This window comes from Tripterygium wilfordii, chromosome 6, assembly GCF_013401445.1.
Source record: "Tripterygium wilfordii isolate XIE 37 chromosome 6, ASM1340144v1, whole genome shotgun sequence".
NCBI lineage: Eukaryota > Viridiplantae > Streptophyta > Magnoliopsida > Celastrales > Celastraceae > Tripterygium > Tripterygium wilfordii.
Window position 1 is genome coordinate 7,453,053 of NC_052237.1, and position 17,186 is coordinate 7,470,238.

Below are 17,186 nucleotides of genomic sequence, written 5' to 3' on the forward strand. Positions count from 1 at the left end.
TCCCTTCTTCCCTTCACTCTCCATCTTCCCTTCACTCTCCATACCCATCACTCCCCAAGACGACGGAGCCTTCACCGGAGTAATGCAGATGTCAGACGAAGCCTTCACCTGATGGCCATTCAGCACTTGCTGCTCTGTTGGCTTGTGGGCATGGAAGAGGTTTACTTGGCTTGTCATGCATGGTTAAATTGATATGTATAGCAGGAATGGAGAAGTTGGGATGGTTGAATTGGTGTTTAGGCATATGGAGAACAAAGATGTTGCTTCGAGGAACAGTTTGCTTAATGGGTTTATTTTGTGCAATGATTTAGAGTCCGCTCATCTTGTGTTTGATGGAATGCCGCAGAGGAATTCAATTACTTTGAATGCAATGGTAAGTGGTTATACCCGTAGCAAGCGTTCAATTACTTGGCTGATATGTACTTATGAACGTTATGGACATCTTCTTTTTAATGGTTGTCAGATTATCTTTCCTTTGTGGTATTAGCAATAGTGCAAGGCAAAAGATGTTCATATTCCTTCATGTTGAGATGTAGTGAATTGCATGAATTGAACAAACTTTTTGAGAGTTATCAGCTTGTCATTCCCATGTAATGTACTGGGTCTCGAGTTTTGAACTTTTTAAACGAATGAAAGTTGAAGTTGTAGAATCATCAGCCAATTATTAACAAGTGTTGTGCTTTTAGCTTATGCTAGTATTGGGGTTTCAGCTTGAAGTTTCATGTTTTGGTGTTTGCATATATGATACATGTATGCTTTGTTTTTTGAGATTGTCACTTCTGGTTTTACTGTTGTGCATATGGTGTAGACTGAAAATTTTTTAAAAAAATTGAAATTGGGGTATATTCATAAATGTTATTTTTTTTACGATGATTTATTTAGAATGAGGTTTAGTTAGTTAAGTAATGGGTGCAAATAATCCTCACAAAAAAAAACCTCCAACTATGACCTCCCTAAAAGTTACGTGAACATTGAACAATGCCAAAGAAAGAAAAAAAACTCTAATACTAAACTAAACGTATTTGGACTTCCCTCTCAAAGCCCAATAAGAGTCGTAATTGGTTTTGTATTTTAATTACGAATTTAACTTTGAGTCATCTTCCACAACCATCCAGCACATATTAAGTGTTATGCAACCAGAATATTACAACTAATCACTGGACATAATTGAATATATATAACAACCTGAAGTGATGATAGATATATATATGTCTGATGAAGACAACAACTGTAAACAAAACAATAAGGAGACAAATCTGTAGTAACCAGGCCTTGTTCGAGACAGACGGCTCTCCAGGACTCAGAATGCTTGGGACATCCAAAATCCCCTAACCCTAATTAAATAATAATTTCAATGAAATGAATTATGCATTTTAGTTGTAATATAGACATATAAATGTACTTAAAAATAAAAATTAATTTATAAAATAAAGATAATTAATTTATCTAACATAATTAAATAATAATTTCAATGAATACAATTAATTAATTAATTAATAATTGACAATCGCAGGGGTATATTAGGAATAAGTAGATTTAGTGGGAACAAAATAGACAATTCTCACGCAAATGCTTCGGAAATGCTTCATATAAATAGTATTGTAAAAGTAGTATAAAATGTTGATGAAAATGTCTCGACATATGTGCACAAAAAATGATGTTTGGATGGCAAATAGCATTTATCTTAGCAAGTAGCATAAATGCTAATAAAAAACCTCTTCCAAACAGGCCCTATATATATATAACAACTCAGCAAGTCATATTGACGTTCCATCTACAAAGTCATCTAATGACTGCTATAAGACATGAACAAAAATAGGACCGAGCATGTGACATGAAGGGCTTATCCATTTAAGATGTTCGGGGATGTTAGGTTGGAAAGTATAAGCGTTGAACATTTCAAACGTTCAGAACTATTGAGACAAACCTCTCTATAAATTATATATAAAAAACTGATCACCTCCCAACTCGACACCTTCAACCCTCCCAACGGGCAAACCCGAAAGGACTCCAATTTCGCGGTACGATCCGCTTGCGTCGATGCCTGCACCGCAATGTCGGTTCAGATTACTTCGCCTACGTTCTCGATCATTTCGAAGCCGTTGATAGAGTCTCTCGTGGTCGAACAGGACGTGAACTTGCAGCTCGGTGCGGCAATGTGCTTGGCCACGGTGATTGAGGCAGCGCCGGAGCTGGATACGGAGCAGCTGAGGAAGCTGTCGCCGAGGTTACGGAAGCTGAAGAGGAGTCAGGGGTTTAAGGCCAAGGCGGCGGTGCTGGGGGTAATAAGGAGTGTTATTGGGGTTGGGGGAACGAAGAGTAGGGCTACATTGGATGCGTTGGTGCCGTGTGTGGTGGAGTTTTTGAGCAGCGAGGATTGGGCCGCGAGGAAGGCAGCTGCGGAGGCGTTGGAGAAACTGGCGGTGGAAGAAAGGGGATTAGCAAAGCAGTATAAGGCGGACTGTATGAATGCTCTGGAGAGTAGAAGATTTGATAAGGTATGATTTCTCAATTTGAACTTTAGAATTTCGAAATTTGATGTATTTGAAAGTCGACTACACACGAATACTTTAGGGATTGCAAAATAAAGTTCTAGTCTTCGAGATTGTTTGCTACTGTTTTGTCCTGAAGAAAATGCAGCGTTTGTGACTTTTGGGTTTAATTTGTTTCCCCTGGTTTTCCCCTTAGAAGGATCTTGGGAAGCTTGATCTGACTGGATCTGGTTTACCAGGTAAAGGTTGTACGGCAGACCATGAATCGCACTTTGGAATTGTGGAAGGAGATTCCTGGTATTGAGGAGCAGCAGAACGGTGTGCTTCCATCTAAATTTATATCTTCTTCTTCTTCAGTAGGTAAGAATCTCCTTTTTCCTTTGGGCTTTTCTTTTTCTTAAGAAATGGTAAAAATTATTAGCTGGCACTTGGAACCTTCCAAAGTTTAACATAATAATATATTGATAATGCATAACAAAGTTCTAAAACAATGATAGGGGAGCTTGTTTAAGGAAATGCACTTGTTGTGGGGTTTGATGGGTATTACATTTTTTGGTTCATTTTGAGTGTTCCATTTTTATGGATGTAGTCTTTGATATCTTCCTCCTAGTTCAACTTTGAAGATAAGTAGCTAATATAATGTTGGGAGTCAATGGATGACATCTGTTTTTTCTTTTCTTGTTTCTTTTGTGGTCCAGAATCCAGATAATGCAAAAGTATGCTTACTTTCTCCATCTCCAAACATTCTGATGATGGTGGTCTCAAAACACCCCTGCAAAAGAAAACTATCCCCACAAATAGGTCCCCTCCGTCTGACTCGTTTGTGACCACTGCTAAGAAAAGTAGTCCTCCATTTAGTACTAGCAGAAGTTCAAACGCAACCGCAATCCGTGAGTTGAATCATAAGAAATCCTCTGAAAGGAAAATTGAAATTACTGGACTCCACTCACTATCTTTAACAGCAGTTTGTGAAGAGAATTTCAAAAGGCATGAAGACAGAATTCTGGAGCCTGTAGACAATGCGAACAATGAAAGTTCTACCACACAAACAAAACAAATTCTCTTTAGCAAGATCCATGATGACAAAATGCATAAATTTGGTGGTTTGAGATCTGTGTCTCGGGTGGTTCCCTTTAATTATAACCATTGTTCAGATGTTGTAGTCAGCAATGATATGGAAGAAATTTACTCGAACAAAAAAGATGCTGAGGATCTTTCTTTGATCCGGGAACAGCTTGTTCAGATTGAAAACCAGCAATCCAGTCTATTGGATCTTCTTCAGGTATGCTACAGAAGCTTGATATTGTCCTTTTCTCTGTTAATAAATGATATGGCCTAATTGTTGCACCATAAGGTTCTACTTTCTTTGTATTGTTAATCAATTAAAGCTTCTCTTCCCAATCTGAATACGGCATTTCAGTTCTGTAGGAAATTATCTTTAATTGTGCTTCTGAAGAATGAGCTCTATTTATCATTTATGGGGAATCCACTTTCTTCTAGTGTAAAGAAGAAGATAAAACACAACATTTAATTCAGTCCTTTTAGATAAAGACAACAATTCAACTAATCAACTAAATTAACTGGCAAGATTAACAATAAACTTAACAATGAAATCTTTACTAACTTTGGTAAATAACAAACATGTGTGTAGAAGATTATTGAACCCAAAATTTTTAACTAATGTAATATGAATGCCATGTTCTTGATAACTTTATAATCTTCAACGTATTCTGATCTTTTTCCTCCACCACCTCTTTTTCTTTGTCTTTGAATTCTTCCTTGGTATAATCAATAATGATGTTGACAATAAGCATCATTAGCTTCAACGGCTCACAAGGTTAAAGAACAGCTTATCTTTCCAATCTGGGTCTTATATATCAAAAGAATAGTATGTGCACGTTTTCAAAATTACCCTGAAACAAAATCTTTAAAATCCTTCAATGGACGCCTAAACGTCCAAATCGTGGTCTCGCACGATAATACGAAAACCTCATTCTTGCTCTTAGAATCACTTAGAAGATGACAAGATCTATCATCCAAATCCTATCTTTAACTGAAACTAGTACCTGTAGAAGCCCAAATTTTCCTGGAATCCATGATCTCAAAGAGAGATTCCCATCAGTGTCGAAACCGAAAATTCCACTATAAAAGTCTGGGGAGGAAAAAATGGATAGTTGTGAGGAATATACATGTCAAAGAAGTATAAGCCATGACAAAACTGAGTACCTTCAAGACCTGCTATGGTTGGTCTAAGGAGATCAATTTGTGACTTGTAAGTTCAAACTTATATCCAACTATCCAACTTGCCATTCCCATTCCAGCTTTATATTTTCTGGATCAATGAGCTTGAATGATTTTCTGTTAAGGAAATGATGACCATACGGTAATGTCAATGCAAAATTCTGCGTGGCCTACACGTTGAGGTCCAGGCTGTGATGTCGAACCTCAGATCCTGCAGAAGCAAAAGAGGGCATCCCTTGGCTGTCCGTTGACACTCTAACACTCAAGTCCGTAACTTTCTCAAGAGTAAGTGTGATCTCTTAGTTCAGAGTATGTACCTGGGATGAGTTGGAGCATTCACTTTATAATGGCTGAGGAATGGGCATTAGGATTCCAATGAACTCCCCACCATACGTGCGATATCTCATGATTGTTGGAATTCCTGCGAGATCACATATTCTTTGGGATACATGGTTGGGACCATTTTCTTCATAATCAACAATCAACATTGACGCTGATCATGTTGTTTGAGCTTTGTCTGTTTTAGATTGTGTACGACACATAAGAAAAATTGGCGTATCAGTTTTAAGTAAGAATTGTAGTGGAAGCAATAGACAAGAGTTCCTATTCTTTTATCTTTTATCTATACTGAAGGGTTTTTTTTTTGTCAATTTTGTGTTGACTTATCTATGGTGCAGACATGAGGATATTATCTATAAAAAGTTTATACTTCTGTTAAAATATTTATTGATAAGCAAGTGAAACTAAATCGTGTACCAAGTTCTCTAGAACCTTTTTGCTGCCATGCGCTTTTTGTTTCTGCTGACCCATTGGAGCACTAAGGCTGGTTATTCCCTAGCAATTGATTGCTAGGTGTAGCTACATTTTTCATTTGATCTTGCCTTGAAAACCTCCAATATTTGCATTCCTTCTTGCATATTTTGCTTTATATCACACATTGTTATGACTGTTAGGACCGATACATAAGTAAAAAAGTATGCGCTGACTCCTGTCTTCCTGGTGATATTTGAATCTAGGCATTCATTGGGAGTTCTAAGAGTGGGATAAATTATCTTGAGATGCGTGTTCATGGCCTGGAGAAGGCATTGGATGAAATATCGTATGACTTGACAGTATCACATGGAAGAATTATGAACCCTGATTCTTCAGACAATGCCTGTTGCAAGCTTCCCGGTGCAGAATTCTTGAGTCCAAAGTTCTGGAGGAGGACGGAAAGTCGATACTCTACTTCTAGATACTTGTCTTCTGGCAGCATGATTAAAGAAGCCAGGGCTGAAATATACAAGCTTCATGACCAAAGTTTTCAGCGCAGAAGTAGGGGTGGATTAATCATGAACCCATTGGCAGATGTTCGCAGAAACTCCAGTGGAAATTCAGCTACCCTCACAAATTTTATGTCGAAAAGAAAAATCACTGATGTTGTGACACCACAAGTCCTTGGTATCCATCGGCTTGATGGACCATCATCACTTACTTGTACAGCACCATAGTACCCAAGCAGAAGGTAATTACATATCTTATCTACAATTGCATTGTATTGTACTTTAGTGCAATCTGTTTATTATATCATCTTTCAAAATGCATGACAACTGATTGATGACACTCTCTCAGTGTTTTCGTTTTGAGACATCAAGGTTTCCATTAACAATTTACACTAAACTTTTCCCATACCTCTTGAATATCTCAAATCCTGGTGTATGATACAAGAGCAGTGTCCAAATAGAAAGATATACTACCATTTTACATGTCTTATTCTCACTGAAACCGCATCCTTGAAATCGGTAAGGAACTCCTTTTGAATTGTCAATTAGAAATTAGAATTCTAGTACATTTCGTGGGATCTCATTGGAGTAGTGTGCATTGCTTCAGTTATTAATTTATCAGTTTAATACGTTCTAAGTTTTTACTATGTAAATAGTCTATTGAGGAAGACTACGAGATATTCCCACATCATGCCCATGTTTAGACATCGTTAAATCTATCTCAAGGTCACAAAAGTAGAGAAAATAATTGAAATCCTCATAGAAGTCCTTATCACAGTTGTTGAAGTTGCGGGATGGACTGCTGGTTCCTTATTTTATTTCCTGGAAATATAATAGTCTCCTAGAAAATTTCTTGATTGTTTCCATTTTTCTCGTTATCAGAATCAGATTGCCTGCTCCATCAGAATGGAAGTAATTTTTTTCTGCAGAACATGTCCGAGAGACGAGCACCATTTGTCTGTCATCAAACCATAGGCTTTTTGAAAACTGCTTACTAGCCGAGACCGAAGTGGAGGTGCTTGCATATGAAATTTCTGATTTTTACCGCATCGATTTGATTGATTTCAAGGTTAGACCATCCAAGAACCTTGGATTAGGGGCAGGACTGCCCGTCTGCTGTGATGAAAGCTTTTGCATAAATGTAATTCTTTTTCTTCAACACTTGCTTGACGATAGAAAGTTTGTCTTGTCCTTATTTAGCATCCTATTATCCCATGTCATTGGCATAATTATGACAAGCAATTTGTGATTGATCCCCCATGTCAACCTAACATTGAGAAAGCATCCCAGGATACTTGATTTCCTAGTAATTCTGCGACGGATAATGCTTGAGACCCCCAAAAAGTGATCCCCAAAAGTCCCCCATTTATTGTGAAGTGTTGGATGTGAAGTGGGTCCTACATGTGTGTTTTTAATCAATGGTTATTTTAATGCCACATAGATTTGGGTGACTTTTGGGGATTAAATTTTGGGGGTCTCTAGCATTGTCCTTCTGCAATTGACCTCGGCACAAAAATGGCCTATGCATGACTTTTGCCGGGCTAAAAGGGGGTGGATTGATCGAGGGCTTTGAGAACTCGTAATCACTCGATCATCTAAGGAATAAAACACAAGTTATGGTTGGAGTACAACAATCCAAATCAAATGTAGTGATTCATGAGGGAGGGGACTCTGGGTAATTAGGCTATATATTAACAAAGTTTGAGTTTTAGAATCATGGCTTTGATCAGAATCTGGTATGACAATGCTGGCATTCAAAACCTATGGCTTCTTAAATTGTTGTTGTGGCATATCTAGGGTTTGTTTGGTAAACAATTTTGAAAGTAGCATATATGGTGCTAGTTTATATGCTCGTAAAAAATGATAACATATATAGTATCTGAAATGTCAGTAATGTTTGATTATACTTTTGCTGGTAGCATATATACTGCTTTAAATATTGTGACAAATTACGTATAAGGTATCACTTTAAGCAAAATAATTAAAGAATTTTTATTTAAAGGATAACTAAAAAATATTTAATTATTCTTAAATAATTAAATTTTGGGCTAACAATTTTATAATATATTATTTAAGAACTTTTAATACAAATCTTGATTTTATCTTTGCATCTCAATATCTTTGTTAACCATAATAAAGATTAAACTTTAAAAAAAATGATGATGTGGCATTGTTTGATACGAATAAACATGTCTTTAATTGTTTGTGATTTTCACCAAACGACAAGAATTTGATCAATAAGAGATTTTCAACCATCAAGCAAATTGTTACCAACGTCGCTGGAGCTGAACGATAACCATGGTGGAAATTGCGATGGAAGATAAAGATGGAAATCAGAGAGAATAAGAACACATGACCAAGAATTAAGACTACACGACCAAGAATAAGAAGACCTTACCAGCATCGGATTCGCGAGGCATTGCTAGACGATAACCAGGAAGAAAGCTGTGCTTGAAGATGCATTGGATGAAGGAGAAGTAGAGGTTTCGCGATGGTGAAGAATTTGGTGCAGTAGTGGAGCCCTAAAAGTAATGTCACAATCCTGCTCTTTACGACGTCGTTTCTTATTAAGTTCTCTTGAATATTGGCCGTTCAGATCTAAGGGCTGAGATCAGTTCTTGCAAGCCTTTATAATTGGAGTTGTGTTTTAGGGTTTGTTGTTGGATGATTCAATCTGTTGTTAGCCTATTTATCTTGGAGAGCCGCCCTCTCGAACTGGCGTATATTGTGTTCTTGTTATCTTCCTTTAATGTTGTTTTGAACCCCTATAATATTGAAGAACTTCATTAATAGATCTCCAATTAATATTCTGGTGATCAGCTGTGCTTGTCCATATTATTGCTTTGTGTGTTAGTCCCCGTTACACTGGTTGTGTAACAAATTCGTATCAGAGAGGCTCATCCGGTTCTCATGGTGAAGACGCGCGCAATGACTGACGATGATTCCCACTCTCAACTCTTGGATGCACTCGCAACTCTCACGAACCGTTTTGATGCTCAACAACTCACTCTTCAGGCAATGGCAGAACGCCTGGACCGTCTGGATCATCCGGCTCCTCCACCGGCACCGCCTCCCGTGGCTCCTCCTCTTGACAGTGGCAGGAATAACAATGCAGAGAACAAGCCCCGCCAAAATCGAAATCCTCGGCTGGATTTTCCCCGATATTCTGGTGATGACCCAGTCATTTGGCTCCAAAAAACGAACCTCTATTTCTCATACTATCAGACCCCAGTGGACCAACGAGTTATGATTGCGTCTTATCACATGGATGGTCAGGCGGCCGTGTGGTCTCGTGAACTCCAAACTTCGGGTCAGCTTCCCTCTTGGATTGACTTTGTCGCCGCGCTTCAGAGGAGTTTTGGGTCGGATTTATTTGAAGATCCATTGGAAAATCTAATTCGTCTTAAGCAAACTGGAACCGTGGAAGATTATCTAATTCGATTTGAAGATCTGGTTGCACGGGTGCCGGAGTTAACTGAAGCTCATAAATTGAGTTTCTTCTTGGGGGGGCTCAAGGAGGAAATTCGTCTGCCAGTTAAAATGTTGATGCCGCAGACCCTTACGACAGCACATGCCTTTGCTAGAATGCAGGAAGCCACTCTTTTGGCCACTCGTCAACAGCCACGAAACCCCCATGTGGGTACTTTTCCACACCATTTGGAGTCTACTGCCAGTGTCCTTCCCCCATCTCCGCAACCATCTTTGCCGGCACCTCCAACTGTTCTCTCCTTACCATACCCAGGCTATGGCATGACCTCCAGTAAAGGAGCATTTACTCCTACAGCGGCAATCACCTATCCCTCATCTTCCGAGGGCCACTCAAATGCCTCTCCTTCCAAAGGGGTAGCGGCGCAGCGTATTACAGATCAACAAATGCGGGACAAGAGATTGAAAGGGATGTGTTACAGTTGCGATGCTAAGTGGTCGCCGGGGCATAAGTGTCCCAATCCGAAACTTTTTCTAATTGAAATTCAAGATGAATTTGGGTCTACAGATGATACTGCTCCTTCTGTTGAAACATCACCTGTTGAGGTCATTGGACAGACCGCCCCTACCGCAGCCAGCAATGACCCTTCCCTTTCACAGCCAGAGATTTCACTTCATGCCCTGTCTGGTGCTTTGTCACCACGTACGATGAGATTGATAGGTCGGATAGGGAAACATCAATTTGTTGTCCTGATCGACACAGGATCAACTCTTAATTTTATTGACCCCACTCTCTCACAGAAGGCCCAGTTGGTAGTGCAGCCGCACAATTGCAAAAGGTGATGTACTGCATAGTCAAGGCAAACACTGTGCTGTGACTTTCAGCTTGCAAAAACGTCCTTTCTGTGCCGATTTCTTAGTCATACCGTTAGGGAGCTGCGATATGGTTCTTGGCATCCAATGGCTTCGAATGTTGGAGGTGGTTCAATGGAACTTCCAGACCTTAACTATGGAATTTCTCTATCAAAATTAGCAGTGTAAATTGGTGGGATTACAGCCTTCTTCAAGCACCATGGTCTCTGCGGGGTCTGGTCAGTTCCAAGAGTGGGAACGATAGGGAGTGTTATTGCAGTTACTTGCTATTACTTCTGATTCATCAGGTGAAGAGGTGCAGGATGATATACAGCGGTTATGGTTGACCTATAATCATGTTTTTTCTGAGCCTACTGGGTTGCCTCCGAGTCGTGCCCATGACCACAAGATCCTTCTTAAGGAAGGTACCTCACCTATCAATGTTCGACCCTACCGTTATCCCCACTACCGAAAGGCGGAGATTAAGAAGATTATCAAGGAGTTATTGCAATCTGGAGTGATTCGGCCCAGTGTTAGCCCATTCTCCTCTCCCGTCCTGTTAGTGCGCAAGGCCGATGGTACATGGCGGATGTGCATTGATTATCGGGCTTTGAATAAGGAGACCATTAAAGATCATTTTCCTATGCCTCTCATAGATGAACTCCTGGATGAATTGCACGGAGCCAGCATTTTCTCTAAATTAGATTTACGCTCGGGGTATCACCAAATTCGAGTGGCAAAGGAGGACATACAGAAGACGGCCTTTCGGACTCACGAGGGTCACTATGAATTTCTTGTGATGCCCTTCGGGCTAACTAATGCGCCCTCAACATTTCAAAGTCTATTGAATACAGTGTTCAGACCCTATCTACGGAGATTTGTGTTAGTTTTTTTTGACGACATATTAGTGTACAGCAAGTCACGGGAAGAGCATTTGCGCCACCTGGCCACAGTTCTGGAAGTTCTCCAAAGACACCAACTATTGCTAAATCTTCCAAGTGTAGCTTTGGTGTTAGCAGCGTGGGCTACCTTGGCCACATTATTAGTCAGCAGGGAGTTCAAACTGACCCGGCCAAAACCCGTGCAATGTGCGAATGGCCAACTCCTAAGTCAGTGAAGGGTCTTCGGGGGTTCTTAGGCTTGACGGGGTATTATCGGAAGTTCATAAAGGGGTATGGGGCGATTGCAGCACCCTTGTACAAGCTACTGACGAAGAATAATTTTGAATGGAATGCAGCTGCGGAGAGCGCTTTTAAAGCACTTCGAGTTGCGGTAGCTACACCACCAGTGTTGGCATTGCCAGATTTCACACAACCCTTCGTGATTGAATGTGATGCTTCAGGCAGCGGGATTGGGGCAGTTCTCATGCAGAATGGGAGACCAATATCTTTTTTCAGTGCAGTTTTGAAAGGGCGAGCCTTGAGTTTATCAACTTACGAGAAAGAATTATTTGCATTAGTGTCGGCTGTTAAAAGGTGGCGTGCCTACCTTCTGGGGCATACTTTCACAATTCGCACGGATCACTATAGTCTGAAGTTCCTTTTGGAACAATAGATAGGGACTCCATCCCAACAGAAATGGCTCAGCAAGCTCTTCGGTTATGAATTTTTAATCGAGTACAAGCCAGGTAAAGATAACCAGGTTGCAGATGCTTTGTCTCGGCAACAAGAGGAGGTCACTTCATCTTTCCCCATCCTTTGTGCCATCACCATTCCTACTCTTGAATTATTGGCAGATATCAAACAGTCATACACAGGGGACCCTTGGGCAGCACAATTAATAACTCAGTTACACAAAGATCCAATCTCTTGCCATAATTTCAGTTTGCGTGATGAGGTGCTAGTTTATAAGAACCGTTTGGTGGTGGGTAATGACACTGGTATTCAAGATAAAATCTTGGAGCTGGTTCACAGTTCTCCTTTAGCTGGTCACCCGGGGTACGACAAAACCTTACAGCGGGCCCAAAGGGATTTTTATTGGCCAGGTATGAAATCATCCATCAAATCTTTTGTCCAACGGTGTAATTGTTGCCAAACGACTAAGTACCTAAATGTGCAACCTTATGGGCTCCTACAACCTCTGCCTATACCCTCGAAAATCTGGGCTGACATAAGTCTAGACTTTGTAGAAGGTCTTCCTGTATCTTTGGGGAAATCGGTCCTTTTTGTGGTGGTGGATAGACTCTCCAAATATGCCCATTTTCTGGCTTTATCTCACCCCTACACTGCTGCCTCAATCGCCCAAGTTTTCTTGGATAATGTTTTTCGTTTACATGGTATTCATGAATCCATGGTCACGGACAGAGATACGGTCTTTACTAGTGCATTTTGGACTAACTTCTTTGATCTACAGGGTACTAAATTGAATTTTACAACAAGTTATCATCCGCAGAGTGACGGCCAAACCGAAGCCGTGAACAAAGGTCTGGAGCAATATCTGAGGTGCTTTGCTGGCAGTCAACCTAAAACCTGGTTGAAGTGGCTACCATTGGCTGAATACTGCTATAATACTACTATACACTCCAGCTCTAAATTGTCCCCATTTGAGGTAGTTTATGGTCGGCCACCGCCGCGCTTGTGTGATTATATTCCAGGGACAGTGGCCATTGCCTCCGTGGATTCATATCTCCAGTCAAGGGAAGAGATCATGCGCACCCTACAACACAACCTCACCAAAAGTCAGAATACCATGAAGAGGTTCGCGGACAAGAAAAGAACTCCTATTTCCTTCGAGATTGGAGACCTGGTCTATTTGAAACTCCAGCCCTATAGGCAAGTATCAGTAGTTCAAAGGCGCAGCCTCAAATTGGCGCCCAGGTATTATGGCCCTTTTCCTATAGTCCAGAAGGTTGGTACCGTGGCTTACCGATTGGAGTTGCCGCCTTTGTCACTCATCCATCCCGTGTTCCACGTCTCCCAATTGAAACAACACCTGGGCAGCAATCCTGTAGTCTCTTCAACTCTACCACCAACAAATGCAGAAGGCCTCCCATTACCCATGCCTGAAGTGGTTCTGGATAGGCGCCTGGTTAAGAAAGGGAACTTCCCTGCGGCTGAGCTATTGGTCAAATGGCAGAGACAAGATGCTTCTGAGGCTGCCTGGATTCCCTATGATCGTTTGGCAGAACAGTTCCCTGACCTTGTGGGCAAGGTCTTTTGATGGGGGAAGGATTGTCACAATCCTGCTCTTTACGACGTCATTTCTTATTAAGTTCTCTTGAATCTTGGCCGTTCAGATCTAAGGGCTGAGATAAGTTCTTGCAAGCCTTTATAATTGGAGTTGTGTTTTAGGGTTTGTTGTTGGATGATTCAATCTGTTGTTAGCCTATTTATCTTGGAGAGCCGCTCTCTCGAACTGGCGTATATTGTGTTCTTGTTATCTTCCTTTAATGTTGTTTTGAACTCCTGTAATATTGAAGAACTTCATTAATAGATCTCCAATTGATATTCTGGTGATCAGCTGTGCTTATCCATATTATTGCTCTGTGTGTTAGTCCCCATTACACTGGTTGTGTAACAAGTAACAAGGTTAATATGGTTGGTTCAATAATCAAGTGAGGATAAATTGAGAAAGAACTGTGTAATTGTTTCAGAATGGTCCGAGAATTGTCCACTTTTGAACAATTTAAGAATTGTCCCATAATGGTTCAAAAATTGCATCAGTTTTTGAGTTCCAAAATGGCTGTTTGGTGCACCACCACCATTATTTATGGTGGCGGTGTAAAATAGTGCACTGAATGGATACCTAACATAAATTAAGTAAAAAGTGGAATAACGATACTCTATAAAGCTGTGATATTATTCCTAAAAAGAATTATCAAATGAATCAAGGCTGCCTTGAGCAGGCTTACATGTCCGTCGATAGGGTATGACCAAGGGGGGAGATAGGATTTGATGTTAGGCGGAACTATCAAAAGTAGACAGGGTTCCGAAGGCAACGCCTACATAAATTTTTTTAGGACTATTTACAACATTACTACTGAGATTAGTTGATTAGACATTTAGGCTTACCGAGAATTGAGAGTTTTTGAGACGAACTTACGAAGCAATACGGACACGATTACACGCTTGCACAATTGTATCATCAAAGGAGAGTAGGAGACAAAGTAGTTCGTCAATCAACCAAACAGAGGTTGCGCTCACACAAGAGGACAATGAAGACTTATACTACGACCTAACCAAGTAGGGCCTTAGGCGGTACATTGAGTCCTTAATCGCTTAGGGCCTTAGACAATTAGGGTCTTGGATATTTACGTATATGCCTGTATATAAAGTGTGTTTTTTTATTTAGGTGGTTTAGTGTATATTTAGGTATATGCATGTATAAAACTGTATATAAGTGTATTTTTAATTTATTTATATATAAATGTATAAGCAAATACAATTTTTTATCAAAAATTTTGGGGGACTACAACCTAGTATAGTCCCTTCCATCTGCCCTTGGGTATGACGACGCCAATGTTTTTGGGTTTATTTAAATTTCTCCCCTTTTTCAAAATATCTTAATTAGTATCACCAATAAAAAAGAAATAGTTGAGAAAAAATTGTTGGAGTATCTATCCTCTTGAAGTAAATCAGTGCTATTAGGAGACTCCGACTTCTCTTGGCTTTGATTTTTTTCATAATGTTGATTGCATTGCTCCATTTGTGTTAAAAACATATTGTTGTACTTGCACATGTTATAATGTTTTGATGATTGTTATTGCTTGTTGTATAAGAGCCTTTCACAATGGAATTTCTCTCTTAGGCTTAACATGATGCTTCCCTTTGTTTATTTTAAAAAGCGTATTGAATGTAAACGATAAAGGCCTCAACAAACTGTAGTGGAGAGAGCACATGGTGCAAGCAATGCTCATAAATTAGACAGTTCATACCATGCATTAATTTATATGTTGATATAAAAAAACACCTAGCTTTTATATCAATCTCAGATAATGAAATTTGATTTTAAAATTGAGGTTTTGATCAGTGCTTGTAAATTATGGATATGCTTGCAATGATGGCTATTACTACATCTTATATTATTGAAAAAATAAAAAAGATTCATCTTAATTATATAATAATTTTTTAATAGTTTTTTTAAACAATAATACAGCCCATTAAAGGTTTGGAAGCTTTAATTAGTCTGAGAATACAGTTGGATTTGAACTGTTTTGGTGTTGCTTTAAGTTTGCTTCTAAGGCACAAAGTGACGAGTATGCAGAAAAATAATAATAAACAAATGAAATAAATTTTTTTATAACCAAGAACTATATCATATAAATTTACCATTTGAATATTTGATATGGTCTTAAACTCAGGCCATCAGGATTCTAAGTACAGAAGTTTCCCACATGAAGACATTATAAATTAGGTCAAAACTCAATATGTGGTCACAAAGATATTGTCTCTAGTGAGAATCAAACTCAAGACCATGCAAGTCCATATGGTTTGGCTCATGACACCCAATCATTAACCAATGAAATGATACCACCTCTTCTAAATATTAATATATATCATAAAATATAATATTAAGGAAGAAAGAAAGAAAGAATATTAGACAACGTTGAACGATTGGAGATTCGTTTCATCACCTAAACTGTGACAACACAAAAGTACAAAAAGACACCCTCTCTCTTTTCTTTTAGTAACTATCCACGTATTTTATTGTGTATGCTTTAATAATTAATGTGATATATAATTATATATACACTCTTCTACAAATAAGATTATCTTTAAAAAAAATGTCTTCCAAATTGTTATATATGTTTTGGATCCTTTTGTGTCATATATCATTATTAAGTCGCGCTATTTAGTATGCATCCACTTCACCACTTGCTCACAATTTTCTACCACCATCAATCTTTTTCAAACATATATGATCAATATGTTGATATATATATATATATATATATATATATATATATATATATATATATATATATATATATATATATATATATATATATACACACATACACCACTTCTCCTATACGTACCAAATTTACGAACTTCACCCCCAGTCGTTGGACAAACGACTGAGATGAAGTCTTATTTTAGATCCAAAAGAAGCAAACGGGTCAATATTGGGCTCCTTCTTCATACACGGACAACACTTCCTTCGTATTATTAAGACACGGAGAGGGCTCTCTTCCAAATTGACCAAGCATCATTCCTTCAATCATTCGTTTCTCCTACATTCCTTCTACCCAACTCGACCTAACCCCCAAATCGACCAAACCCAAGCCCCAAATCTACATTGCCCTACAAATTGATTGAAACGAACCAATGAGATATTGGGACGATCTAGGGTTTAAATTGTGGATCTCCTTAGAGTCAGTGATTTAGACGATCTAGGATTTTCGACGATATATTTTTACTGGATGCTTTTTAATTTTAATGATTTTGTTTTCCATAGAGTTCATATTGTGAACCCTTAGAGTCCCTTTGAATATGGAACGGTGAGACCTTAGCAAATGTGCCTCTCTTGGTGTTGTAAGCACATGATTATGGGTCTCATAAAATGTTAAAACAATGAAACTCCCTCTAGAGGAAGACTTTATAACAACCATCTTAGCCCTACATCCTTCCCTAGTTATCTGATGTTTTCTACTACGCTCAGAATTTAATTCACCCGCTTCTCGAGTACCTTCCTTATGGCATACGAATTCTCTTCTAATAATCTCATTACTTTCATTTCTTTTAGAAGTCCATAATCGAATACTAAATTCAGTGTTCCTAGCATATTCATTGTAACAACTATGAGTTTTCTCCAATAATTCAAATTCATGCCTAATTTTTTGAAAATTTTTCAAAACTTACTTGAGGATTATAACTGAAATGATTGCGAGAAGATGAATTGATATCCATTTTCTAAGACAAAACATATAATATCAATAGACAAAAAAAATTATCACTTGAAAGCAATAACATAT

At 38.9% G+C, this 17,186-nt stretch overlaps 1 protein-coding gene across 1 annotated transcript; it reads left to right on the forward strand.

Annotated features, from left to right (window-relative positions):
• Positions 1–193: 193 nt before the first annotated feature.
• Positions 194–7,248, forward strand: LOC120000659 (TORTIFOLIA1-like protein 4). Its single transcript, XM_038848787.1, has 6 exons — positions 194–373; positions 2,007–2,498; positions 2,732–2,852; positions 3,200–3,774; positions 5,750–6,237; positions 6,878–7,248. The coding sequence occupies exons 1-5, from the start codon at positions 194–196 to the stop codon at positions 6,221–6,223; spliced, it is 1,842 nt and encodes a 613-aa protein (XP_038704715.1). The 3' UTR covers positions 6,224–6,237; positions 6,878–7,248.
• Positions 7,249–17,186: the final 9,938 nt, after the last annotated feature.

Excerpts from the sequence above, each read along its gene's own strand:
- LOC120000659 (XM_038848787.1), top strand. The coding sequence starts at position 194 with ATGTATAGCAGGAATGGAGAAGTTGGGATGGTTGAATTGGTGTTTAGG. Across the intron at positions 374-2,006 it reads CAATTACTTTGAATGCAATG|GACTCCAATTTCGCGGTACG; the intron begins GTAAGTGGTTAT and ends CAAACCCGAAAG. Across the intron at positions 2,853-3,199 it reads ATCTTCTTCTTCTTCAGTAG|AATGCAAAAGTATGCTTACT; the intron begins GTAAGAATCTCC and ends CAGAATCCAGAT.